This window comes from Cervus elaphus, chromosome 11 (assembly GCF_910594005.1).
Source record: "Cervus elaphus chromosome 11, mCerEla1.1, whole genome shotgun sequence".
In the NCBI taxonomy this organism is placed as follows: Eukaryota; Metazoa; Chordata; class Mammalia; order Artiodactyla; family Cervidae; genus Cervus; species Cervus elaphus.
In genome coordinates this window covers 34,075,806-34,103,331 of record NC_057825.1, presented here as the reverse complement: position 1 = coordinate 34,103,331, position 27,526 = coordinate 34,075,806, and the positions used below count along the sequence as shown (strand labels likewise).

Genomic DNA, 27,526 nt, shown 5'->3' with positions numbered 1-27,526 from the left:
GGGAAGGAAGGAATGGGGAGCTCTTGTTTAATGTGAAAGTATGTAATGACACTGAACTGTACACTTAAAAATGGTGAAAATGGCAAATGTATGTTATGTATATTTCACCACATTAAAAACAAAGTATGTGCTAAGTCCCCAAGTGAACCTTCATGTTAATACTTTACTGAAACAGAAAATTTTTTAAATAATCCTTTTTAACTGAAGAAGTCTTAGGAGGCTACAAATGTGTCTACAGATGAAACAAGCAATTTTTCTGAGGGCAGTATATCTACTTAATGGTAGAACATCAAAATGGTTCCCAAAACTTCCACTTGATTCAAGATCTCTTATCAATAAGTTGGCAAGAGCAAAGGTTGAGATAAAAAACCTTTTCAGAAAACAAAAGGGATACATTTTTCAAAAAGTCAAGAGAAGCAAGGTCAATGGGAAAAACAACTTTCATAACATGCCATTAGAAAGATAACTAAATGACTCAGGAAATGTGGCCCTGGAAAGGAAAATTACAAAATTATTTCTCAAGACCATGGCATCAAAAGGCAAGATAATTCAAACAACATGGAAGCTTAAAAAGGGGGCTGTGTTACATGGATATAAGGGGTCCTTTAATATATAAGTGATAGCATAGGAACAGTTAATTGGAGCTCTGAAACAAACTGATGTGCCTATTATCATGTATTGGAAGAGCCTCACTGTAATCAAGCAACTTACAAATTTTTCATTTTAATTAAACAAAAACTAGTCAAAAAATACTACCTTAAAATTGCACAGAACAGAGAGGACAAAAATAAGGGTAGGAGTGATTTTTTTGTTCCCTTGAACAATGCAAAGTAGAGCCAGGAACTGACTAAATGAATCTTCTGTTCTTTCCTTCGCACATTAAATTGGCTACTTCCCTCTACTTATTCCCCTTCCCCAAATGAAGCCATCCTGAAATGAAGTCACTATAAGGCACGAAAAGCCCAAGACTGACAACCATCTAAAACTCCAGACTCAGATTCATCCTAGCACTCACCACCCCAGACTCTGTGGAAAGACTGTGGAATCCTAGCAAAAGTTCCCAAGGCTAGTGATGGCAGAGTTCACTGGGTCAAAGACAATATCACCACTCTGACTTTTCCCCCAAAAATCCTAAGTACAAAATATAAAATAAATGACAGCCCTTTGAAACGTTAAAAGGACCCATTAACTGTTTCATTAACATATTTATATTACTGTATTATACTATTATAATCAGAAGAAGACTGCTCAGGACAAGGGTCTAAGACAAGTAAAGAGTATGGGGCTGGGGCAGAGGAGGATGAAGAACCTGTGCTTCCAATGGTTAAAAAAGCTCAAGGACTAACTCCTAGAGGATGACCTGAACATGGTGACAGCACTCAAAACATCAATACCATGCACTGTTCCCTAGGTTTCTAGATGCTTCGGTACCTAGATAAGCACCCTGAACCCTAGCCAAAGATCTGCTCTAATATCCACAACCCCACCCACCCACTGCCCACACTAACTCTCCACCCTCCAACAGAGCTCCCTAATCTAGCCTGCACACCATCTTAGCAGGCCTTGCCAGGCAGGCTTATTAACCCTCTGCTAAAAACTGTTGCTGTCTCTGCTCAGGGCAAGCAACGTTCAGCCTCTAATAGCTGTTTAAAACTGTTAGGTTCCATCTGCTTAAAAAAAGAAAGCTTGTATCTTCACACCCATTCATTCTTCAACATAATCAAATGTTCCAAATGAATAATATATCCCCCTGCTGGGTCTCAGTTAGCCACACTTTTTCCTCCCTCCATAGATCTCCAAAAAACAAGATAGAAAGTTACCCTAGAAACAAAAGTCTCTGGCCTTCCTGTGCTTTTCTGCTCTATGATTTCTGATCTCTGTTATACATGTGTGAGTTCTTAGCTTGCTCAAATCACCTGGGTTTTATTAGACAGCTCCTTTATACCACTCACATGGACACTCACTCTTCACACAGTCCCTGATTCTGGAATGCCAATGTGACTCTACCAACTACCAAACGACAATAATACAGTGAAACAATAAATATATATAATATATAAACTATGAAAATATATACATATAAATGGTGATAAAAATATATATATACTATATGTAACATAACAATAGTAATATAACAGTTGCTACCATTTATTGAGCACTATGACCAAGTTACTCTAGGTGCTTTACATAAGTTATCTCATTTCATCGATATAACCACTTTTTATCTTTATGAGTAGTCTTTATCTCAAGTATTTGTTAAAATACCATTAGGTCATTCCACAGGACAGGAACAAAGATAATTCCCTACAGAAACTTAGCAACCATGTACAGAACTTTACAGAAAACAACTCTATAGCTGAAACCTGACTGCTGACCAGGGAATGGGGTTCTGAGGAGACTCTGCAGAGAAAGGACATCAGGCAGAGGAGGAAAGCTGTCCCTCTGGGCAAGTTCTTGTGACACTCACAGAATGGAGGCTCTGTTTTTAGAAGGTTCGAGTGCAGCACAGAGGTTCTATGTGCCTTTCTGGCCACACCCCAAACTGAGGTGCCATTAGATCAATGTCACTCAAACTCCTGGCGAGCCACACTCCCACATCAAAAAGTCCCAAACTGAGGATCAAGTTCTTCCACACAGCATTCCTATCAGTAGCGAGGCAGTAGATGCCCTCAAGCCAATCACCCATGTAGTCTGGCATTTCAGGAGCTCCATTTGCCCAGCCAACAATGTTCACATCGGCCCCACTGGAACCCATAGCAGCACCTTCGGGCTCCACAAAGCTTCTCATAAGTACATAATAAGATAATTATTACCATCATCCCTATGTAAGAAAAAGCATGCAAAGGGTATGTAAATTGCCAAAGGTCACAAGCTGCTAAGTGGTAAAGTCAGGATTCAAACTCAGACCTCACCAGCTGAAAAGCCTGCATACTCACCACTATATGATGCTGCTACCCAACACCTCTAAAGATGGCTCAGAGGGTTCCAGTCCCACCACCCTGACTTCTGGCTTGTGCCCACCCAGCCCCACTCCCCAGACATGCTTCAGCTCTTCCAGTCATGGGTATGTTTCCTTTCTCCAAATTCCCCCTAAGCATTCTTCAGTATTCTGATAATAGATTTCTGAATTACTAAATTTTTCAATACATCTCCTGATTCCACTTTAACTTCTGTAATAGCTTTCATATATGCCAATAAACCACTAAGAATTTCTATCTGATAGCACACAAAGAATAAACAACCTAGGAATAAGTTAACAGTAAATGTGCAGGAACAAAATGAAGAAAACACACACTTTTATTCACAGATACAAAAACAGATGTGAAGAAGAGAAATTGACCATATTCCTGAAGAGGTATACTCAAAATTATATAGCAGGAATACTCAGTATTGTAAAACTACGATCTAAGGGGCCAGCTCCCAACCTTGAGTGGGAACGAATAATCACCCTCCCTGAAGCAGGTTCAGGAACTGAGGACAAGAGACCAAATATTATCTCATTGCTCTTATCATTCAGGAAACTCCAAGGAATTGGGGAGCTATGAGCCTCAAACTGTGGATGAAGACCAAATTTATAGGAGATAAATATAAACCACAACACCACACTGCCTGGTAACACTGTAGTGAGGCTCAGCAGTTGACAAGCCCACCTATGCCCAAAGAGCTTCAGTTTCACATTTCAGAATCTCACTCTTTAATAGACACGGACAGCCAAGAATCATCAGTTTAAGGAGAGCCACCAAGATGAAAGAGAAAACAGGGATACTACAAGGTAAAGAAGAAGTGTTTTTTAAACATTTAGTCAATTATACCTCAACTGAACAAAAAAAAACTACAATTACTATCCCTGCAGAAAAGAGAATACTCCATCCATAAAATTACAATATGTGTTGGAAGTCCCCAAGACTACAGATCAAGGCTCCCAAATTTCAACTTGCAACCTACACTTTTGTACTTGTCCAAATTAAGTTTAAAGTAGAATAAAGACATTCCCAGACTTTCAAGAACTCAAAAAGGAACCTCCTCTTCTCCCTTTCTTAGGATGCTACTGGAGTACTTGCTCCAACAAAGCTAGAGGGTAAAACAAGAAAGTAAGATATGAGATTCAACACAGGAAAGAGGTAAAGGGAATGATACATGATACAATGAGAGCTGCCTGGCAGACCTAGACAACAATCAATCCAGATTACAGCAGTTCCTCCATCCATCTTCTCACCTCCCCATGTCAGCAGATGGCATGACCACCTACCCTACCCACTCAAGCTAACAAAGAAGTCATTCCTGACTCTCTCAAAACCCAAATTCAACATACTCTTGATTTTACCTTCTAAATAACTTATAAATACATTGACTTCTTTCCATCTCCATTGGCACCACCATATTCCAAGACTCTATTATCTCTCACCTGGTCTATTGTAATGGACAGCTAACTAGTCTACCTTATCCCGCACAAACCATTTTCCATATAACAACCAGTAATATTTTTAATATAAATAAATCATGTCACTCTGCTTAAAATCTAAGTTCCCAAATTTAGCCCACCAGACTCTGCATAATCTAGCCCCTGACTATCTTTAGAATCTCACGTTATTTCCCTCTCACACTCCCTCCCTATAGTCCAACCACAGTGGCCTTGCAGATCCTTGAACATGGAAGCTTTCTCCTGTCTCTGAACATGATATTTCCCTTTTACAACAACTTCCCCAGCTCTTCACATTGAATTATTCGCATCTTTCATGATTCACCTTAAATGTCATTTCCTCAGAGACAGCTTTCCTGATGGTCAATTCTCAATTAGCCCCTCACCAAGTCAGTTTCCTTTCCTTTCTCAGTGAGTCAAAAAGAAGGAGTTTTGTTCAGTGAATTACGGTATATCCTTAAAGAACAGTATGAAAGTAAAAAGTGAAAGTGAAAGTCACTCAGTCATGTCTGACTCTTTGAGACCCCTTGGACTGTAGCCTGTCAGGCTCCTCTGTTCATGGAATTCTCCAAACCAGAATACTGGAGTGGGTTGCCATTTTCTTCTCCAGGGGATCTTCCTGACCCAGGGATTGAACCCAGGTCTTCCACATTGCAGGCAGATTCTTTACATATGCAACCATTTCAATGAAGGACTTCCCTGGAGTTCCAGAGGTTAGGACCCAGTACTTTCACTGCCATGGCCCTGGGTTCAATCACTGATTGGGTTACTAAGATCCTGCAAACCACATGGCGTGGCCAAAAAACAAACAAAATAAATGAGGTTATAAAACAAAGTATTTAGGATATATGGTTAAGCAAGACAAGTGTTAAGAATCAGAACAGATGGATAAGGAGAAATTTTCCTACCAGCTATCACAACATACTATAAAGTTGTAATAGTTAATATAGCACAAGGACAAGGAGGTTGACTGATCAGAACAGGAAGCCTAGAAATAGATCCATGTGCACTGTACACTTGACAAAGTAAGAGACACGGCATTACAGAGCCACAAGCAAAGGATGAGCTTGTCAATAAACGATGCTGGGACAACCGATTATCCATTGGTGGAAAAAAACTATAGTCCTATCTTAAAACGTATTTTATAGAAAAATAAATTCCTGTTTAAAGACCCAAAAAGGAAAACTTTAAAATTCTGAGAGAAAGACATATAACTTTTGAGTAGGACAGAATTTCCTGAAATGGTTCTTTTCTCTCTCTTACAAATACATACACACACACAAAGAGAACAAATCTAAAAAGGAAAATGTTGATGAATGACTTCATTAAATTAAAACTGCTAGATATCAGTAGTACCAAATTAAGAACGTAAACCACAGACTAAATGGAGATTGTAATATATGTAACTGCTGAAAGATTAGTATCCAAACTACATAAACAACATTTTAAGATCTCTGTATACACACACACACACACACAAACACTCACACACACATATAAACAATCCACTTAAAAGATGGGCAAGTGAAAGTCGCTCAGTCGTGTCTTACTCTTTTTGATCCCATGGACTGTAGCCTGTCAGGCTCCTCTGTCCATGTAATTCTCCAGGTCAGAATACTGGAGTGGGTAACCATTCCCTTCTCCAGGGGATCTTCCCAACCCAGGGATCGAACCCAGGTCTCCCAGACAGGAAAATTCTTTACCATCTGAGCCACCAGGGAAGTCCAAAAGATGAGCAAAGGTATTCCCAAAAGAAGAAATCAAGGAAAAGATTCTTCACTACATTAGTAATCAGGGAAATACAAACTAAAAGCATAGTGAGATACCACTTCACATCCATCAGCTTCACAAAAAATTAAGTCTGACAACACAGAGCATTGTGAAGGCTATAGAAAAACGAGAACTCTCATTCATTTCTGGTGGAAGGAAATTGATACAATCGGCAATATCTAATGGAATAAAATACCATACACCCTAAAAGTTGGCAATTCCATTTCTAGGAATACCCTAAAGGGGTAGCTTTCAAACTTTTTTGATCATCACACACATTTTATACTGTGACCCAGTTCAAGCATACAACTCAAAGGAAAATTCACAAAAAGGAGCTTATTCTTATTAAGTGTGACACATTCTGATAGTTCCATTCTCTTCTCATTCAGTTTTCAAATGTTGGGGTGACTCATTCCACTGATTTTACAACCAAAAATGGGTAAACATACCCAATTCAAAAACCTTTGCCCCAGAAAATCATCTCAAAATATCTTCTTGAGCAAAGGTGGGACAATGTTCGTGGTGGCTTGCTTTGTCAAAAGAAATTTAAAATAACATACAAGTCAGTCAGCATGAGAGTGAATTTAAAAATGGGAGGCATATTCAGATAATGGAATATGATACAGCAGTGCAATGAAAGAATGAGAACCATTAAATATAATTATCAATAAATCTGATGAATTTAATACTAAGCAAAACAAGCAAGTTGCAGAAGAATACGTCCAGTATGGTATCATTTGCATAAACTTTTTAAACATGTAAAACAATACTACATATTATTTAGGGATACATTTACACATGATGAATAAAGTATAAAAATATGCTCAGGGAAAAAGGAAAAAGATCACAGAGGAGTATGAAAAAGTAAAATGGAAAGACCAAGTAAACAGCTAGATAGTTAAATTGTTAAAAGTTGCCCATCTTCAAAATTAAACTATTGCCTCTCAGGGATGCTTCCCTGGTGGCTCAGATGGTAAAGAATCTGCCTGCAATGCAGGAGAACTGGGTTCAATCCCTGGGTTGGCAAGATCCCCTGGAGGAGGGAATGGCTACCCACTTCAGTATTCTTGCCTGGAGAATTCCATAGACAGAGGAACCTGGAGGTCGCTAAGAGTTAGACACGACTGAGCAACTAACATTTTCTCAGGGCAGCAAGTCCCTTCTAGACACGAGGCTGAAGACAGAGGCTCAGCCTGCCAGCCAGAGACTAAAGCAGCCAATTTGAGATGAGTCTTCAAAGCCGACAGCACTCATCTTTCAAAACTGTTCCATTTAGTAATCAACTACACTGAGTATCTATTTTTAACTAAGTAATGAAATTCAGAACATGGACCCAAAAAATGCAACAGGTAGTTGTGGGTGGATGAGATGTCATAGCAGATGCCCCAAACACAGCCATGTGCCAGTAAGGTTGAGTCACTGTGATGTGCTGAAAAAAGATATTAAGGCTCAGCTGCCACAGGTTGCAGTGAGTCCTCCCCTGCTTTCCTCTCAGGAATCATTCCAGGATGTGGAACACTTAGACATCTTCGAGATTAGTAAATCACTAAAAAAAGACAAAATATGGCATCTTACAAATAACACATGCTTGTGATCAAATTAACATAGGGTAGAGAGCTAATAAACGTTCAGTAGGCTCATGGAATAATTCCCTAACATTAAAAATTCAGCCCCTCCAGGTCTCAATATAAATTTCACCTAGAAGAGTAAGCCCAGTACTGTAACACACTTGACCGTAATCTCTAAAACCAACTCATTTGTCAGGGAATGTCATTTAAAAGGATTATGCATAACAGAATTTAAGCGATCAACTCTCAGACCAATGAACATGTTCTGAATCCCAAGTCCAAACTACTCTGATCCCCAAACTGAGCAACTTCTCTGGGAAAACAGCTAATGCATTCATTCATTCAACCTTTACTTACTACATTAGAAAGACACCATGGTAGAACTTACAGAGGCATTCAGTTCAGTTCAGTTCAGTCGTTCAGTTGTGTCTGACTCTTCGCAACCCCATGAACTGCAGCACTCCAGGCCTCCCTGTCCATCACCAACTCCCGGAGTCCACCCAAACCCATGTCCATTGAGTCGGTGATGCCATCCAACCATCTCATCCTCTGTCGTCCCTTTCTCCTGCCCTCAATCTTTCCCAGCATCAGGGTCTTTTCAGATGAGTCAGCTCTTTCCATCAGGTGGCCAAAGTATTGGAGTTTCAGCTTCAACATCAGTCCTTCCAATGAACACCCAGGACTGACCTCCTGTAGGATGGACTGGTTGGATCTCCTTGCAATCCAAGGGACTCTCAAGAGTCTTCTCCAACACCACAGTTCAAAAGCATCAATTCTTCTGTGCTCAGCTTTCTTTATAGTCCAACTCTCACATCCATACATGACCACTGGAAAAACCATAGCCTTGACTAGACAGACCTTTGTTGACAAAGTAATGTCTCTGCTTTTTAATATGCTGTCTAGGTTGGTCATAACTTTCCTTCCAAGTAGTAAGCGTGTTTTCATTTCATGGCTGCAGTCACCATCTGCAGTGATTTTGGAGCCCCCCAAAAATCAAGTCAGCCACTGTGTCCACTGTTTCCCCATCTATATGCCGTGAAGTGATGGGACCGGATGCCATGATCTTAGTTTTCTGAATGTTGAGCTTTAAGCCAACTTTTTCACTCTCCTCCTTCACTTTCATCAAGAGGCTCTCTAGTTCTTCCTCACTTTCTGCCATAAGGGTGGTGTCATCTGCATATCTGAGGTTATTGATATTTCTCCTGGCAATCCTGATTCCAGCTTATGCTTCCTCCAGCCCAGGGTTTCTCATGATGTACTCTGCATATAAGTTAAATAAGCAGGGTGACAATACACAGCCTTGACGTACTCCTTTTCCTATTTGGAACCAGTCTGTTGCTCCATGTCCAGTTCTAACTGTTACTTCCTGACCTGCATACAGGTTTCTCAAGGCATAAAAATATTTTTTGTTTTTATACAGAGGCATAAAAATATTTTAAACAAGAATCCTGTCCTTGACACTGACAGCCTAGCAATGGAGTTTGGAAACACACGTAATCTTACATAAGGTAGAGAGATTTAGTTGCCATAAGAGAAATAAAAGTGAATTGCTATTTAAAAAAAAATAACTTACTTTGCATAGGTTCTTGCCTATCTAGTCCTTCTGTGAATCATACCTAGAATACAGAAACCCTGGTACCTCATCTCTTCAAGGACAAGTAGCTATATATGGTAACAATACTGGCTCCTGTGATCTATAAAAATCAGTCTCCTCATTTTAAACATTTGAGTTAAGAGAAATTCCAAACATGGATCCCAATTCTCATAACGGACTGAAAAGTGAAACTGTCTGTCACTCAGTCATGTCCGACTCTTTGTGACCCCATGGACTCTAGCCCTCCAGGCTCCTCTGTCTATGGAATTCTCCAGGCAAGAATACTGGAGGGAGTAGCTATCTTCTTTTCCAGGGGATCTTCCAAACACAAGGATTGAACCCAGATCGCCTGCATTGCAGGTAGATTCTCTACCGTTTGTTTGAGCCACCAGATGGCTGCTGGTCTAAAAGAAAGGGAAAAGCTAAAAGCAACACACCAAAAAAAAAAAATTATTTTCTCTAACTCTGTCATTGTTTTGCTATAGAAACTTCTGGAATTCATACTTTGGTTGAAACACTGAGGAAAGAATTGTTAATGAGCTTCAAAAGAACTTTCATGAATCTTTCAGTTAAATACGACATAAAAGGCATCAATAATGCTCTAGATTAATGAGGCTTTTCACATCATTTTATCTGTAGCGGGTTTGTTAATGTAGGTAGAGATAATTTTATTTCTTTTCTAAATCTAAAGTAAACTCCATAAATACTAAAAGTCATTAAACACCCTTTCCAGTATTTTTCACAGAGTTAGTCCAGACAGGGCCAGGTCTAGTCGATTCATTTCAAATTAATCATCAGACCCACTATCTGCACCTGAACACTCAACTAAACATTCAGGAATTTGGGAGCACCAAAGAGGGAGTCTACAAAGAAGAAGTAAAGTGACTTTATCTGGATGAATCCAACTGTTCTCTCAGGATACCAACAAAAGAGTAAGAAGTTCAGGTTTATGTGTTTATATCACCTTACATAAACCAGTTCCCAGTCCTCTGCCATCAGTCCTGTCATGTCTTCAATATCTCTGAGGAGAGTATTTGTGACAAACTGGAGAAGGAAGATCTTTTTCCATGTCCTGTCCATTCAAGCCAGTAAATAACCTGGGTACACAGGTTTGTCTTTTTAGTGACAACTTTAATGAGAGAGAATTCACAAACCATAAAATTCACCTTTACAGGTGCACAAATAAGTCATTTTTAGTATATTTAGAGAGTCGTGTAACCATTACCACTAATTTTAGAACATTTTCATCACCTCAAATAGAAACCCATACCCAATGATTACTTAAAAAGCATCCTACCATTCCAACGAAATGTCCAACTAACCTAGTCTTCTCTATCTTACCAGTTTTATCCAGGTCTTCAGCTTAGTCAGAAAATAGCAAGATTTGTAGAAAGTAAAAATAAAAGAGCTTTTAAAAGAAGAACTAATCAACAATGTAGTATCTCTAGAAAGAAAATGTTCGAAAAATGATAGGGATATGCTCAAAAGACAACTTGACAGAGCTCCCAATGATAAAGGCTAGAACAACTGAGCAAAAAAATAAAATAAATGAACACAGTTCATTAAGGATTATAACTCAAATAAAATAAATGCCTCAAAATTCATACTGATATAAATAAACAAATAAATAATTGGCAGGGAAGGGGTAATGCTTCTTTATAGAAGAATTAAATGACTAAGTGTAGGAGGAAAAGGGAAATTAAAAATCACTCTTATCCAAGAACCACAGTAACAATTATTGCAGGCAAGAACCATTAATGGAGGTTGAAATTAACGGACAAAAGTAAGATGAGAAACAGAACATCTGCACAATGTCAAACACACTGCACAATGTACTTACTAATCACAAAGGGAAAATCAGTTTCACAGTGGCAAAACCTGATACACACAATCTTAATGATGTACTGAAAATCATACATCCCTTCTGTAACACCGAGGGCGGGTATCAGAGTGAGTATTTCTCACTCTGATAAAGGGAAAACATTAGACAAACCCATATTGAGCAATATTTTACAAAGTAACTAACCAATGCTACCTTTAAAAGCTTCAAAACCACTGAAGACAATGAAAGACAAGAAACTGTCACAGATTTGGAAGATAAAGTAGACATGACAACTAAATGCAATCTGTATCATGGATTGGATTCTGGACTAAAAAAGGACATTAACAGGAAAACTGGTAAAATTCAAATAAGACTTAAAGAACAATTATCAGCATGTAACAGCATTAATTTTCTGTAGCATTTTTGTAATTATTCTTTAAGTAAATCTATTTCAAAATAAAAAATTGAGTTTTTTTAATGCAACATTTTTAGGTATGAAATATTACTGTTTCAACTTAATTGTGAAAAATGACTCATTTTGGGCTAGCAATTATAATTTTCCTATTAGGAGAGACTACCAAATAATGTCAGATTCACAATCTCAAATCCCAACTCTTACAGTGCATACTGAATTGCAGAACACAGAACAAGAAAACAAGTCAATGATGAAAAACACACTAGCTAAAAACCACTAGCACACTGTTAACAAAGAGGTATGCCTTAATCATACACACACACACACACACACACACACACACACACACACACACACACACACACACACACACACACACACACACACACACCCCATTCTGATCATGAAGCAATGGCCCACAGCACAAGTAAATAACCTGAAACATAAAATGTCAAGAACTGGACAAAACCAATTTAACACATGATAAGGGCATGACTTGATGAATTTCTGTGGTGTTCGACTTTAACAAGCCTGGTGAGAAAGGTCTGTTATGAGGAAATGGATGAATTGGTTCTGGTACATACCCCGATTTCAAGTCAGTTATCCTCAAACAGTTTGTAGCATCCAGTCCCACTTTCCCATTACGGACCACGCTAGATATGAACGGAGAGAGCATTGGAGAAATTCGGTTCAAGGCCACTTCTGGAGACATTTTAACTTGCCTTGCAAATCACCACTGAAAGAAGAAGGAAAGAATGATGATCAGAATATCCAAATTGTTAGATATAACAATCTTCCTGGAAACTGGTGCAGTACACAGAAGTGTCTCCTGCTTGATACCTCATCTCCTGTCTTATGGCAGCCTCTTGCAGTGACCCTCCAAAAGCCTATCTCACTATTGCTCACCTACTCAAGACACAGACTTTTCAGGAGGAGCAGCAACCCCTTGAAATCTAATTGCCTCCCCCTTTTCAAAGCCAGTTTCTATGCTGCCACACTCTACTTAAAAGCTGTCCTACTCTGTCTTAAAACTGGCAGGTCCTTCCTTCTCAAGAAGGGTTTACTGACAATCCTCTCCCCCGACACACAAAACACACACACTGCTAGGTTAGGAGTCCCCCCCACCTTGTCCCCACAAAGAGTAAGAACTGGATTGATAAAACTGCAAAATTTCAGAAGAAGCAAACCTACTTGCAATTATTACTTACAAGTTATTTACTTGTAGGTGTATTTACTGGCACACCTCTTTCTTATTTCCCCTCCACAGTATAATTACCTGCTTACTGATCTCTTCCCTGCAGAACTGTCTTGACTCACCAGTGTTTAACAGAAGCACCTAATACACCATGAGCACCAAGAAGCATCTTTTAATAAAGATGAATAAGGAGACAAGAGCTAGAGAAATATTTGGGTATGAAGAAAAGATATTATGCCCTCAAAAAATCTGGTAGAAAATAGCATATCTGAGATGTAGCAAAAATCTATGTAACCATTAAATCATGAAAACACACACCTATCCAGATACTAAGCAGCACAAACTATCATAGATCCAAAAGTTTTTGATTCTAAGGCACTAAGAAATTCTTAAACTTGAAAATACAAAAGTAAAACCAATAAATCATCTCTAAATTACTTGGAAACCCATGGGGCTGGAGGAGGGAATACATGAATTCCTCTTAACAGATTTCTAAATGAAAGCCTCCACTTTCAGAGGTGAATAAGTCAATTTAAATGATCATTTTCTTCCTCAATCTGAAAGGATAATCCCACATCAAAAGCAAATTAATTTCCTGCAAGTTACAATTGCAAGTAAATGATGTGCTCATTCTGGTTTTCATATACTATGCCATATGAGGATTTACAGCTCCCTGCTAAATGCTGAAAACTTGTACTCATTTTAAACATTTCAGAGTAGTAATAAAGGGCAAAAAAATAAATAACAATCATAAAAACAAATAATAACAAAAAAAAACCCACTGTGACCCTACATACTGCTGACACCCAAAAGTACCTCTGAAGTAGAAAAAGCTTTATACTTCAGTATTCAAATCATCTTTTCTACAAATATAAAACAAGGTCCTCCCCTAACCACTTAACAGATGGCTTCCCACCACCATTCCAATATGTCATCACAAAATAAGAATAAACATCTAGTGCACTGTATTATCAGTCATAAAAATCAAGTACATTTATAATACTTTATCATAAAGAGCTTCCATAAACATTAGTGCACTTGACCTCCACAATTCTGGATGGTAAGCCATATATTAGAATTCCCATTTTACAAATGACATAGATAACTTTTATAATTTGTCTTTGAACAGTATACTAGACCATATTATCACTGAAGTCTTATTTTTTTCCTATTTCTGCAACATTTCCACTTTTATTTCTGCTCATTGATGTCACAGTTCTTGAAAGGATGCTTATCTAGATCATATGCAAAACAGAAATACTCATTTTGGAAAAAAGCAAAAGGACCTTACCTACACTACAAAATTATTCTTCCATGTATTTTCCCACAATACCTATTATTATTTCATCTCTCATTTCTATGAAAAACGGAAACAGAACCAATACATTCTCGAAATCTACTGAATATCAGGCACTATATTACCCATCTCTAGCTTCAATTTCATTTACTTCTCAACAACTACCTCGTCCTCTGTTTAATATTATTGTTCCCATTTCAAAGATAAGAAAACTAATGTTGAGCAAGACTAAGTAACTTACTCAAAGTCACAAACCTAGCAAGCAGAAGCATTGGAATTCAAATCCAGATCTCCCTCAAAGTCCACTATGCCTATCTTCTTCTCAAATAAACACCAAAGAGAAAAGCATCAAAGTGAATTTGTTTTTTTTAAAGCATACATCTAGTAAAATGAACAAAAAAGTCATGAATTCAGACTAATGGTTGCTTGACAACTAGAAACAAATTAGACTAATGTTGGCCTACTGCTGAAGCTGGCCTAAGTGATTCACTAGGTAAAATGCTAGGGGGAACAAACCTGCTCCAGAAACCAAACTATACTTAAGGTGACAACACCCCATCCAATTCAGCAACTGTCATGACCTTAGAATGACACCTGAAGGAATGAATTTGTCTTTGTTTCCTGAACAGCCATAATACTATCTTTTGACAGTGCAAGATTTTATGCAGCATTAAAATGTTACAAGCACAGCTGCTGTGACTTCTCTAGACAAGAGAGGGTGGGGGGAAAACCTGACTCCAAAATCGGAGGTCACCGAATAGCTAAAAATGACAGTTCTTTGGCTTCTGAGCGGGGTACACAGATGGGGGATGATCTCCCAGTAGTATTTTTTACACAAAAAAAGCACAATAATCGATCCCAGATAGGCAAAATTTTACTGTGGCCCGTTTCCCTTGAAAGCTAGTTGCGAAATTTCTATTTCCTGATTTTGACGTGTAATATACAGAAGGAAATGCAGAAATACAATTTACAGAGCTTTACAATTTACAGAGCTTTGCTGCCTCAAGATAGGGTCACATGAGGTATTTCGATGGGCAGTCTGGGGAATACAAACACGTCTAAAGCATCATCTACCTTCTCGCAATTAAGATGGGATGACAAACACGGAAACACGTGCCCAGCTTACGTCATGGAACGGAAAGGGGTGGCGTCCTGCTGCGTCACGTCGACGTCATACGGCGCACGAGGGAAGTACACAAGGGAAGTAATTTCTCCAAGGGGCAGCATTCAAGAAAAACAACCAGCTCGAACCCAAAGAATGACCACCCCGCTCTAAAAGGGGACACCTTCTCCCAAACTGTATGATCCCCTAATCAGCAAGGAAAAAGCAAAGAGTCTTGAGCTTAATCAGGGACCGGGGGCGGGCTAGGTGTGGAGAGAGAGCAGCCTCTGGCCTTGGGGGCTCGTTCTTGAGGGGACCAGCGTGACGGGAATGAGTAGGGCATCTTTGGGACAGGGGCCTTCTCTATAGAAGAGAAGGCGAGCCCTGGGCATATGTAAAACCACGGTCCTCAGCGCCACCTGTGCAACTCGGGATCCAACCTCCCCGCACCAGCCCCAGTCCAGGTACCTGGAACTTAAGTCGGATCGGTAACCGGCGACTACGTGGGGTACAGGTTACCCGAGCGCGCCCCCGACCGACGCACCAACCTGCGCGCGCACCGCGGGCCGGATGCGTGCGCGTCCCCGGACGTCCCGCCCCGCCCCGCCCCCTCGGCGGCCCTGGAGCCGGGCGGCGTGCGCGTCCCCGGCCGCGCCAGGCCGGGCGCTCGGAAGGGCGTCCCCCGAGTGCCTGAAAGTTCCTGCCTCCGCGCCTACCTCGTGCGCGGCGAGCTGCGCGGAGTGTGGAACTCGTAGGATGCCTCTGCTACGAGAGGCTGTGCAGGAAGACAATTCCTGGAGGAACTAGGGACAGTTGGTGAATGGGGTTATTTCGGGCATCCAGGTGGGCGACCCACCCGGGCGTCCGGAAGGCCCGCGTCGTTCGGGAACGTGGGAGCAGCGTCTCTGGTTACGGGGTGGGGCAAAGGTTAAAGGGCAGCCTCCAGGTTGGACACTGCCGACTCTGAGCAATGGCCGCGTCTGGGGACCCTGGGAGGCAGTGGCAGGAGGAGGTGGCGGAGGCGGCGGTGGTGGTGGTGGGCTCCTGCATGACCGACCTGGTCAGGTTAGTTCGGGGCCATCGTGCAGAGGCTGCGCCTCCAGCGAGGGGCGGACTGTGCTCTCTTCTCTCTGCCTTGGCCCTAGGGCTTTGGGGATGGAGTGTTGAGTCTGGATGTGAGCTACTCAGTCTGTAAAGAATCTGCCCGCAGTGCGGGAGACCCGGATTCGATCCCTGGATCGGGAAGATTCCCCAGGAGAAGGGAATGGCTACCCACTCCAGTATTCTTGCCTGGAGAATTGCATAGACAGAGGAGCCTGGCGAGCTACGGTCTATGGGGTCACAAAGACTCGGACACAACTGGGCGACTAACCCACAGATTTCCCCAGCCCGCTGCGCGTGCCTCAATAGGGTAGAAGAGGCAGGTTTGAGTTTGTAAAGGTCATTGTCAGATGAGGGAACATAAAAGCCAGCGTGTAGTGAAAGCTCCCCTTTAACTAGCAGCGCCTCCAAAGACCTGCTTCTGTTTTCTTCACTAGGATGCTAAACCTGTTCCCTGGCTAGCCGAGTGACTTTAGCCGAGTCATTTTACCTCTGAGAATGTGCCCACTTAACAGGGTTGTTTGCAACACTAAATGGAGGAAGGTGTTTTGAGCTGTAACACTATCCAGGTTGGGTGTTATACGTGTGAATGTGTAGAAAATGGGTGGAGCTGAGGCCAAAATTTTAGGCGGTCATCTTTCACCATATTGATTGTCAGCTTTCTTGCATTTCATATTTACAGCTTATTTTTCAGTATTAGAGTAACCATAGGTTACCTATGGCAAACCAAATGTGAATCAAGTTAAAAACCCAGTATATACAACCATTTTAAAAAGTGATTGAATAAACAAAATATGCTAGATGAAAATAGTTGAGTTAGGGCAGTGAGATTGGATGGAGAGATCTTTCCAAGATAGCTTTTTTTTTTTAACTGAAATCGCCTTTTTGATTGTAAAAGTAATGTTTATTTATTTTAAAGAAAAAAAAAAACATGTTCCAAGAAAATCCTACCATTTAGATTGCTTGAGTTTAATTTTTTGGTGAGTGGCTTTTCAGATATACTGCTATTTTTATATTATAAAAATAAAAAATGATCACACTACAGTAAGACCTTATCTGTCCTGCCACCTTGCCTTTTCAAAGGACAGCTGAGAACCTGGAAATAAATAAAAAGACCTTGGGACCAGCAAAATTAGTCACCAAATCCCTGCACTAAACCACCTGTGATCTACTTAAAAACTAGTTTTAGGGTCTTCACATAACGGACTAAATCTTCCATTGTTAATAATGTTTATAAACTAGGTTATCAAATTTCCAGACTGAGATTAGAAAGGGGAAGAGACTGCAAGGGGCAGGTAGAAATTACAAAAAAACCCTGAAAGTGAGGAGCGTGTAACAAGCAACAGAAGAATTTTAAATGCAAGATCCTGGAGAATTCTCTGGCACTCCAGTGGACAGAACTCTTGCACTTTCACTGATGTGGGCCTGGGGTTGGAGTCCTTGTTCAGGAACTAAACATCCCACAAGTTGTGCAGCTCAGCCAAAAAAAAGAAAAAAAAAACTGCCCAGAGCCTTTATTTTTCCACGAATACTTGAGCTACCTTGTGCCAAGATGAATGTACTTTGTTTAGTGACATAACAAAGTTCAGTCTAGTTTTGGACATTTGATGAAGAGGCCTACACATCTTTCTCTAGAGCTGGAGTCAGCAAACCTTTCTCCAAAGAGCCAGATAATATTTATTTTAGACTTTTTGAGCCACATAGGGTCTAAGGTCACATATTCCCCCCCCCCACCTTATTTTTAACATGTACAGAATATAAAAAACTACATCTTACAAACAGCCTGCAGGCCATAGTTTGCCAACTGCTGTCTAGAGCATTGCTGTCCGAGAGCTCACTCTAGTGATTGATGTTATTAGTCATGACTCTTCAAGAGAAGGGAATATGGTAATCATTAAATTGTATATAAAAATGGGGAATGAGTTTTACTTTAGATATAGTTCCATCAAATATATTTAAAATGTAGTTAGTACATAAAGGACTAAACTTTGAGACATCTGAAATAATTCATTCTTTAGAAAATCCATCTAGCTAAAATTTTACCATACTTCTATAGGGGAAGTAACAGAAGAGAAGGAAAGCTGAACAATTTCCCCATGCACTCAACCTGAATAAGAATGTCAGGGTTAGAATTCAGAGCCCCCTCCTTATTAAACTAAGTAGAACTTTCTGTGAAGCTTGACTATTACACATTAAACATAATTATAGTTACTTTCTAAAATGAATACTCTTCAAACTTTGGGGAGGGGAGGGTCTCAAATGCCCATGTTAGCATCTGTCAGGATTTAAAAGCTCATTTCAGAGCTAGAGAAATTTAGAGATTATTTATCCCAGTCCTTCACTGTACTTATAGATGAGTACAGTGAGATCCAGAGAAGAAACTCTTACATTGTGGAAAATCTTTGATCTCTCTTCTCTTGACGTTTTCTTTTCTTTATAAGATACCCAGATTTCTAGTCTTCACATGAATCACTAGTAAATTTCCCAGTTGGTGCTGGTGGTAAAGAACCTGCCTTCCAGTGCAAGAGATCTAAGAGATGAGGGTTCAGTCCCTGGGTCAGGAAGATCCTCTGGAGGAGGGCATGGCAACCCACTCCAGTATTCTTGCCTGGAGAAGCCCATGGATGGAGAAACCCATGGACAGAGAAGCCTGCCGGCTATAGTCCATGGGGTCACAAAATGTCTGACACGACTCAAGTGACTTAGCACGAGTGTGCACATGCACATACACATACACTCTCCCACAATTTTTCTAACAAGCTTCCCATGGTTTCTGATTATTGCTACCTCTGAAGATCTTTACAGAATACCTCAGTATAGGATTTTTATTTAAAAGCCTGCGTCTGTAATAAACTTGGGTCCAACTTTGCTTGTATTATTTTCCTATCTCTTCCATAACAAATTACCAAAAACCTAATGGCTTAAACAATACAAATTGAATACTGATAATTCTGAAAGTCCAGAAGTCTGATACAGGTCTAACTGGGCTAAAATCAAGTCTTTTGTAAAACTGCATTCCTTTCTGGAGGCTCTAAGGGAAATCTGTTTTCTTGCCTTTTCTGGCTTCTAGAGACTGCTCACATTCTGGCTTATGGCCTCTTCAGTTCAGCGACTGGCTCAGTCACTCAGTCGTGTCTGACTCTTTGTGACCCCATGGACTGCAGCACACCAGGCTTTCCTGTCCATCACCAACTCCCAAACCTTGTCCATTGAGTTGGTGATGCCATCCAGCCATCTCATCCTCTGTCGTCCCTTTCTCCTCCTGCCTTCAACCTTACCCAGCATTAGGGTCTTTTCCAATGAGTCAGTTCTTCGCATCAGGTAGCCAGAGCATTGGAGTTTCAGCTTCAGCATCAGTCATTCCAGTGAATATTCAGGACTGATTTCCTTTAGGATTGACTGGTTGGGTCTCCTTGAAGACTCTCAAGAGTCTTCTCCAACACCACAGTTCAAAAGCATCAATTCTTCAGCACTCAGCTTTCTTTATAGTCCAGCTCTCACATCCATATATGACTACTGGAAAAACCATAGCTTTGACCAGACGGACCTTTGTTGGCAAAGTAATGTCTCTGCTTTTTAATATGCTGTCTAGGCTGGTGGTCATAGTTTTTCTTCCAAGGAGCAAACGTCTTTTAATTTCATGGCTGCAGTCACCATCTGCAGTGATTTTGGAGCCCCCCAAAATAAAAGTCTCCCACTGTTTCCATTGTTTCCCCATCCATGTTCAAATCCAGTAATGGTTGGTGAAGTCCTTCTCACATAGCTTCACTCTCACACTCACTCTTCTGCCCTCCATCTTCTGCATTTTAAGTACCCTTGTGATTTCATTGGGCCCAAATGGGTAATTCAGAATAATCTCCTTATTTTAAGGTAGCTTATTAGCAGCCTTAATTCCCCCTTGCCATATAATATAACATATTCACAAGTCCTGGGGATTAGGATGTAGACATTCTTGAGGTGGGGGTGGGGCAAAGTTCTGCCTACCACAGTGGTTAAAGTCAAAAAATCTTATAATACTTAGAGCTTGGAGGACCACTGAAGCCTATCAGTCCATCCTCCACATTTTACAGATGAGGTAATTAAGAGAGGTTAGGTGACTCACCCCAAATCATAGAGCCAGTCAGTGGGAACCCAGGTTTCTCAACCTTTATCTTTCCATTATATCATTGTATCGCTAACTCTGGCACATATTTATTGCCCTTTTCATCTACAGTTCATTTAAGGGCTTATAGTCTCTGCATTCATTAAGTGTTTACTTTGTAAGTTGGCAAGGAATAACAACTAAAGATTTATCATTTTCAGGTCTAAAGATAGGATCTCCATTACTATTTCTTAGTTTCTGTCTAAGCTTAACCATAACCAACCTGGACACCCATGCCTGTACTGTAGAATCACTTTAGAAATGAAACTACTTCAGTAACTAAGCCCTCTTGGATAGTATCCAAGTCTAACTCACTTTATATATTGCATTACTGTGTGCCAGACACAGCTAATGCAATCATTGAGCAGCTTTTTTCATTTCTAATTTCAGTCCACTATGAATAGTAAGCTCTGTGTGCTAATAATTTTTAAAAATCATTAGCTCATCCAACATGGCAAACAATGAACATTATTTACTACCCACCTGTATTTATTTAATTATTCTCTTCCTTCTTGAACAATCATCTCTGAAGTTCCAAATTGCAAAGATAAGAGAAATCAAGTCTGTTCTTGTGGAAAATTAAGTCAGAGCTCCTCCAAAGACAGATTCCCATGAAAACCCAATAACAGATGAATTTTTTTAGACACTAGTTAATCATGCTTCACTAGTCTTTATTTCTTATGACATGTATCACCCATTTTTTTAATTATTCACTCAGCGAATATTTATTGGTTTTATACCATGTGCCTCTGCACTTCCCTAAGGGCAGAGGATACAGCAATGAAAAACACAGCCAAAGGTCCCTGCCACTTGGAGCTTACATTCTAGTGGCAGAAACAAACAATATCGGTAGAAATATGTAAAATTCACAGCCTGTTACAGAAATGCTAAGGAGGAAAATAAAGCATGAAACAGGGGTGGAAATAGTAATTTTAGATCATTAGCCACAGACAGCCTCAACGAGAAAGTGATTTGAGTAAAGGCCTACCAAAAGAAAGGAGGCAAGCCATACAAATCACCAGAAGAAGAGGATATGAAAAGGCCCAGAGGCAGAAGCACACTTCGTAGGATCAGTGAACTACCAGGAGTCCAGTGTAGCTGAAGAAGAAAATAAGGGAGAGGAGAAGATAATTGATGGTTAAAGGCCAGTGGTTCCTACCCTGGATGAAACGAAAAGCCATTGGAGGGTTTGAGCAGACAAGTGACATGATATGACCCATAAGAACAGAAACAGGGAGACCAGTTCAGAGTTAATTAACAATAGTCCAGGCAAGAAATGACGGTAGTTTGAACAGTGCAAGTAGGGAGAAGTGAGCATCTTCTGATTATATTTTAAAGGTAGAGCTGACAGGATTTGTGGAGGAATACAAGACAGGTCAAGGATTACCCCAGTTCTATGCCCTCTGCAAGTGGAAGGGGAAACTGACATGTGCTGAGATGGTGATAGAGCAAATTGCATAGGGAGAGGGCAGTATTAGCAGCTCAGGCCGGATGTGTGAGACTTGAGGGGCCTGTCAGACATCCAGCTGAAGCGGTCAAGAAGACAGATATATGAGTTTCAAGTTCAGAGGAAAGATCGAGCTGGAGATATAAATTTGAGAGTCATCAGTGTATAGATGGTATTTAAAGCCATGAGACAAGATGAAATCACCCCGGTCTGTGCTCCTGGGGCACTCCAACATTCAGAGGATCTGTTTTACATAATTTATCTCCTGTCTCCCAGTCTCTCTGTACCCCTAAAACTTGCTTGGAGACAAGTTTAATACAAACCCATGTTTACATTTCCATGGTAATAGACTATGATGTCAACTAAAACTCTATGTTATCCTTTTACATGCTCCAATTAAAAGTGATGGCTGGAGAGATAAGGCTCATGTTCAACCAAGCATCTAAATTTAATCCTTGGCAAGTCAGGAAATGATTGCTTAATTCTCAAAAGATTTTAATTGGATGGTGGCAGAAGTGAATTTAGAAGCTCTTTAGATCCAAAGTGAATGAAATGCTGGACCTCGATTACAAAAAAAAAAAGACCAAAATTTTATATTATACCTAGAAAAGGTTATATGTGTTTGGCGAATTATAGTACCTTCTAACCTACCTTCCCACTCCAGTGTTCTTGCCTGGAGAATCCCAGGGACAGGGGAGCCTGGTGGGCTGCCGCCTATGGGGTCGCACAGAGTCGGACACTACTGAAGCAACTTAGCAGCAGCAGCTGCAGCAACCTGCCTTCCACAAAAGCTTCTTGAGTTGTTGTATTTAGAACAGAAAGATCTCCCTAGCAGTCACATTTTCAGGAAAGTAAAAGCCAAAGTAATGCTGGTCCAAGAAGTATCATGCATTCCCAATATGAGAAGAATATCATATAATCATTATTCTTTCTCCTCCTTAAATTGGCCTTGAAAGTTGCTTATCAGTTACAAATCAGTTTTTCAGTTAATATTTCATTGAACATGTTTCTGTCAACTGAATTCTCTAAATTCAAAAGCAATTATGCATGGGAAATTTGTGAATTTTGGTCCCTTCAAAGAAAATACATGTTAAAAGGTAAATTGTGTGTGACAAAGAGCACCTATTGCTTGGTATTATTATACTTTAGGATTTCCCTGGTAGCTCAGTTGTTAAAGAATCTGCTTGCAATGCAGGAGACCCTGGTTTGATTCCTGGGACGGGAAGATCCCAGGGAGAAGGGACAGGCTACCCACCTCAGTATTCTTGGGCTTCCCTTGTGGCTCAGCTGGTAATGAATCCACCTGCAATGCAGGAGATCTGGATTCGATCCCTGGGATGGGAAGATTCCCCTGGAGAATGAAAAGGCTACCCACTCCAGTATTCTGGCCAAGAGAATTCCATGGACTGTATAGTCCATGAGGTCGCAAAGAGTCGGACACGACTAAGCGACTTTCACTTAGCGATCCATTCCTTGGCCAGCTCTTCACGCCCTAGTGTCGGCACGGTGGGGAGAGCACGATGAGGTGGGCTTTGTGATGAGTGTGCTCCAGTGTTGTGATTACTTATGTCTAATGTTAAAATGCTGAGACTGAGCTAAGTGCTGGGGATACTGCAATTGGTGAAATATGGCCACAGTGTAACAAGTTCCTGAGGAACTTGAAGACCAAAGAAGTAGGCAGACACAGAGGCAGATCATTGTAGTGTGATATGCTCAGTACCTGCAGGTTCTGTGGGAGCACAAAGGAATGTTCCTGGATAAGATGCCTCCCCAGCCACCTCTTGAAAAGGGAGAACATCCTCGCCAGTTGGGATGATCACACAGGAGTGAAGTTATGGCTGTGGGCATGCATGGCTGTGCCGGGGACAGCAACCACTAGCTGTTCACTGTACACTGAGCATCACATAAAAGGTTTCAGTGAAAGGCCCCATCAGCCATGCTAAGGTGCTTGGGTCTTACTTTGTAGGCTCTGAGAGCCAGGGAAGGATTCAAAGTATAGAAACGACACAGTCAGGTTTGCATTTCACTTAGCTTGCTCAGTGCCATAGCTCTCAGTGCCAAAGGCAGATGTAAAAGAAGGCAATGTTTGGAAGTCATCAAAGATATTGTCCTTGAAGACAGACCCAAGGGAAAGCAGTGGTCTTCACAAAAGTTGATAGGGACCTTAACTAAGACAGTAGTGAAAAGTAAAGAAGAGGAAAAAAGTTAAATATTTGGGGAGTTGAATTTAGTTCAGGTTAGTTCAGTCGCTCAGTCGGGTCCGACTCTTTGCAACCCCATAAATCGCAGCACACCAGGCCTCCCTGTCCCTCACCAACTCCCAGAGTTTACTCAAACTCATGTCCATCGAGTCGGTGATGCCATCCAGCCATCTCATCCTCTGTCATCCCCTTCTCCTCCCGCCCCTAATCCCTCCCAGCATCAGGGTCTTTTCCAATGAGTCAACTCTTCGCATGAGGTGGCCAAAGTATTAGAGTTTCAGCTTCAGCATCAGTCCTTCCAATGAACACCCACGACTGATCTCCTTTAGGATGGACTGGTTGGATCTCTTTGCAGTCCAAGGGACTCTCAAGAGTCTTCTCCAACACCACAGTTCAAAAGCATCAATTTTTCAGCGCTCAGCTTTAGGGAGTAAAAGATTTCAAAACATCTGTTAAGTAAAATGGGCATGAGTCAAGCTTCTGCTCTCTGTTCCTTTATGAGCAAGCCCTGTTAGCTTTCCCACACTGACAAGACCTGGAAAGTAGAGTTCTTAGAAAGAATCGCACTTGGTGGAACGAAAGAATTCCATGTTTCATGCTTTTTAGCAGGGAAAAAGATTCTACTCCTTAAAAAATAAAAATAAGTGTTATCAAGTAACTATAAAGCAGTCAAATCTCCTGGTGGTGGGGAGTTGGGGGGGGCGGGGCGGGGGGTGGAAGGGAGTGAATCCTAAATTTGACTTTGAGATTTAAGAAAAAACACTGATGTGCTTTTATAATTATAATGGGAAATTAATAACAAAGTTGGCTCAGGAAATTCACAACTGCTTATTGGAGATAATAAAACTAAGATAGTAAATATACCAATACTTTTAAAAACACAGAAACTATACAACCTCAACTACCCATGTAACAAAGATATATGTAATGTAGCAAAAGTGTCGTTTGGAAACTTAAATACCATGAAACTAGAGACTTTGAGTCCAGTTCTTTTTTGTCTGCCACCCTGTTCATTTTAATTATTGGAAACAAGACTTGGGAAGACTTCAGTGATCTGGCTTCAACCCGTAAAGGTTGGAGTCCGGATTAAAATTTACCTCTCTTGACTCTCAGATACTAACACATTATTGTGAAGGTTAGAGTAGCATTTCAGCAGTTTGACATATATTTGCAAGAGATAAGAAGGAATTCAAAATGCTACTAGGGAACAGTTTCCTTGCAAGGAAGAAAAAGCAAATAATGCAATTACCTGTATCAAAAGGCTTAATATTGTCCTTTAGAGGGTTTTTTTTCCCTCAGATTTTTTAAATTATGATAAAATACCCTAGACATAAAATTATTTTAACCACTTTAAGTGTACAGTTCAGTGGTATCAAGTACATTCAACTATCATCACCATCCACCTCCAGGACTTATTTTTTTAAGTTATAGAAAAATCACAATATTTTATTTCCTCTGGCCTACAGCAGTCTTTGTCATCCTAGCCGCAGCAGGGAAAATTTTAAAATGGTTTAAAAATTGACCCGCCCTACTTGGTTGATTTCCTCCAGCTAGACAGAGCATCCCCCTTGGGGTTTTTTGTATTACTTTCTGATAATTTTAATATGTATCAGGGTTGAGAACCACTCACTCAGAAGGTCCATAATTAAAAACTGTTCATTTTCCCAAACCTAAACTTTGACCTCATTTAAATAATAACTCCATCACCCCTCCCCCATCAGCCCCTGGCAACCACCATTCTACTTTTCTTTATGAATTTGGCTTTTCTTTGTACCTCATGTAAGTGGAATCATACAGTATTTGTCATTTTGTGACTGACTTATTTCACTTAGCATTTCACTTAGCATGGTATCTTTAAAGTTTATCTATGTTTTAGCATGTATCAGAATTTCCTTCCTTTGTAAGGCTGAATACTATTCCAGTGTGTAGACACCACATTTTGTCTATCCATTCATCCATCGATGGACACTGCATTGCTTCCAGTTTTGCTACTGTAAATAATACTACTATGAAACATGGCTGTATAATATCTGTTCCAAGTCCTTGTTTTCAGTTCTTTTGGGTACGTACCTGGAAGTGCTAGATCATATGGTAATTCTGTTTAATTTTTTGAGAAACCATCATATTATTTTCCGTAGCAGTTGTACTTTTCCTTTCCTATCTTCCATTTCTTTTTAAACTGCCTATTTTTCATCTTATCTGTTTAAGCCTCCTTTTTCTATTCCAGTTTATAAAACCTGGGTAAGATTTTTTTCTTTTGTCTGTTATTTTTTTAGCTCCTACCTAGTTCAGTTCAGTTCAGTTGCTCAGTAGTGTCCAACTCTTTGGAACCCCATGAGCTGCAGCACTCCAGGCCTCCCTGTCCATCACCAACTCCCGGAGTCCACCCAAACCCATGTCCATTGAGTCGGTGATGCCATCCAACCATCTCATCCTCTGTCGTCCCCTTCTCCTCCTGCCCTCAATCTTTCCCAGCATCAGGGTCTTTTCAGATGAGTCAGCTCTTCCCATCAAGTGGCCAAAGTATTGGAGTTTCAGCTTCAACATCAGTCCTTCCAATGAACACCCAGGACTGATCTCTTTTAGGATGGACTGATTGGATCTCCTTGCAGTCCAAGGGACTCTCAAGAGTCTTCTCCAACACCACAGTTCAAAAGCATCAATTCTTCAGCACTCAGCTTTCTTTATAGTCCAACTCTCACATCCATACATGACCACTGGAAAAACCATAGCCTTGACTAGACGGACCTTTGTTGACAAAGTAATGTCTCTGCTTTTTAATATGCTGTCTAGGTTGGCCATAACTTTCCTTCCAAGTACTAAGCGTCTTTAAATTTCATGGCTGCAATCACCATCTGCAGCAATTTTGGAGCCCATAAAAATAGAGTCAGCCACTGCTTCCACTATTTCCCCGTCTATTTTCCATGAAGTGATGGGACCAGATGCCATGATCTTAGTTTTCTGAATGTTGAGCTTTAAGCCAACTTTTTTACTCTCCTCTTTGACTTTCATCAAGAGGCACTTTAGTTCTTCTTCACTTTCTCTTCACAGTTGGTAGTTATCTGCATATCTGAGGTTATTGATATTTCTCCCGGCAATCTTGATTCCAACTTGTGCTTCATCCAGCCCAGCGTTTCTCATGATGTACTCTGCATATAAGTTAAATAAGCAGGGTGACAATATACAGCCTTGACGTACTCCTTTTCCTATTTGGAACCAGTCTGTTGTTCCATGTCCTGTTGTAACTGTTGCTTTCTGACCTGCAAACAGGTTTCTCAAGAGGCAGGTCCTGCCTAGTGATCCCTCTTTTATGTCCTCTTATGCAATTATGTATCTCCCTTGTGCATGCATACATGTTACAAGTGTACGCCTGGTGGGGGAGGGGGTGTCTGTGCAGCAGATGAGCAGATGAGCTCAGTAAACCTCACATCTTCTCCACTAACCCCACGCTAA

At 40.5% G+C, this 27,526-nt stretch overlaps 2 protein-coding genes across 6 annotated transcripts in view; one reads left to right on the top strand and one right to left on the bottom strand.

Moving 5' to 3' along the window:
• Positions 1–15,778, bottom strand: part of BABAM2 (BRISC and BRCA1 A complex member 2) — a 401,843-nt gene extending 386,065 nt beyond the window's left edge. For 2 of the 3 annotated variants that reach the window (XM_043917462.1, XM_043917464.1), the window contains exons 1-2: positions 15,652–15,778; positions 12,174–12,325 (exon numbers count right to left, since the gene is read on the bottom strand). In XM_043917462.1, coding sequence (XP_043773397.1) covers positions 12,174–12,301 — 128 coding nt within the window. In that variant the 5' untranslated portion in view covers positions 12,302–12,325; positions 15,652–15,778. Of the gene's footprint in view, positions 1–12,173; positions 12,326–15,155; positions 15,181–15,651 lie in introns of those variants that run through there. The other variant, XM_043917463.1, reaches the window with a different exon arrangement.
• Positions 15,779–16,101: 323 nt separating this feature from the next.
• RBKS (ribokinase) overlaps positions 16,102–27,526 on the top strand; it is a 128,099-nt gene continuing 116,674 nt past the window's right edge. For 2 of the 3 annotated variants that reach the window (XM_043917468.1, XM_043917466.1), the window contains exon 1: positions 16,132–16,248. In XM_043917468.1, the coding sequence (XP_043773403.1) occupies positions 16,154–16,248 (95 nt within the window). In that variant the 5' untranslated portion in view covers positions 16,132–16,153. Of the gene's footprint in view, positions 16,249–27,526 lie in introns of all 3 variants that reach the window. The other variant, XM_043917465.1, reaches the window with a different exon arrangement.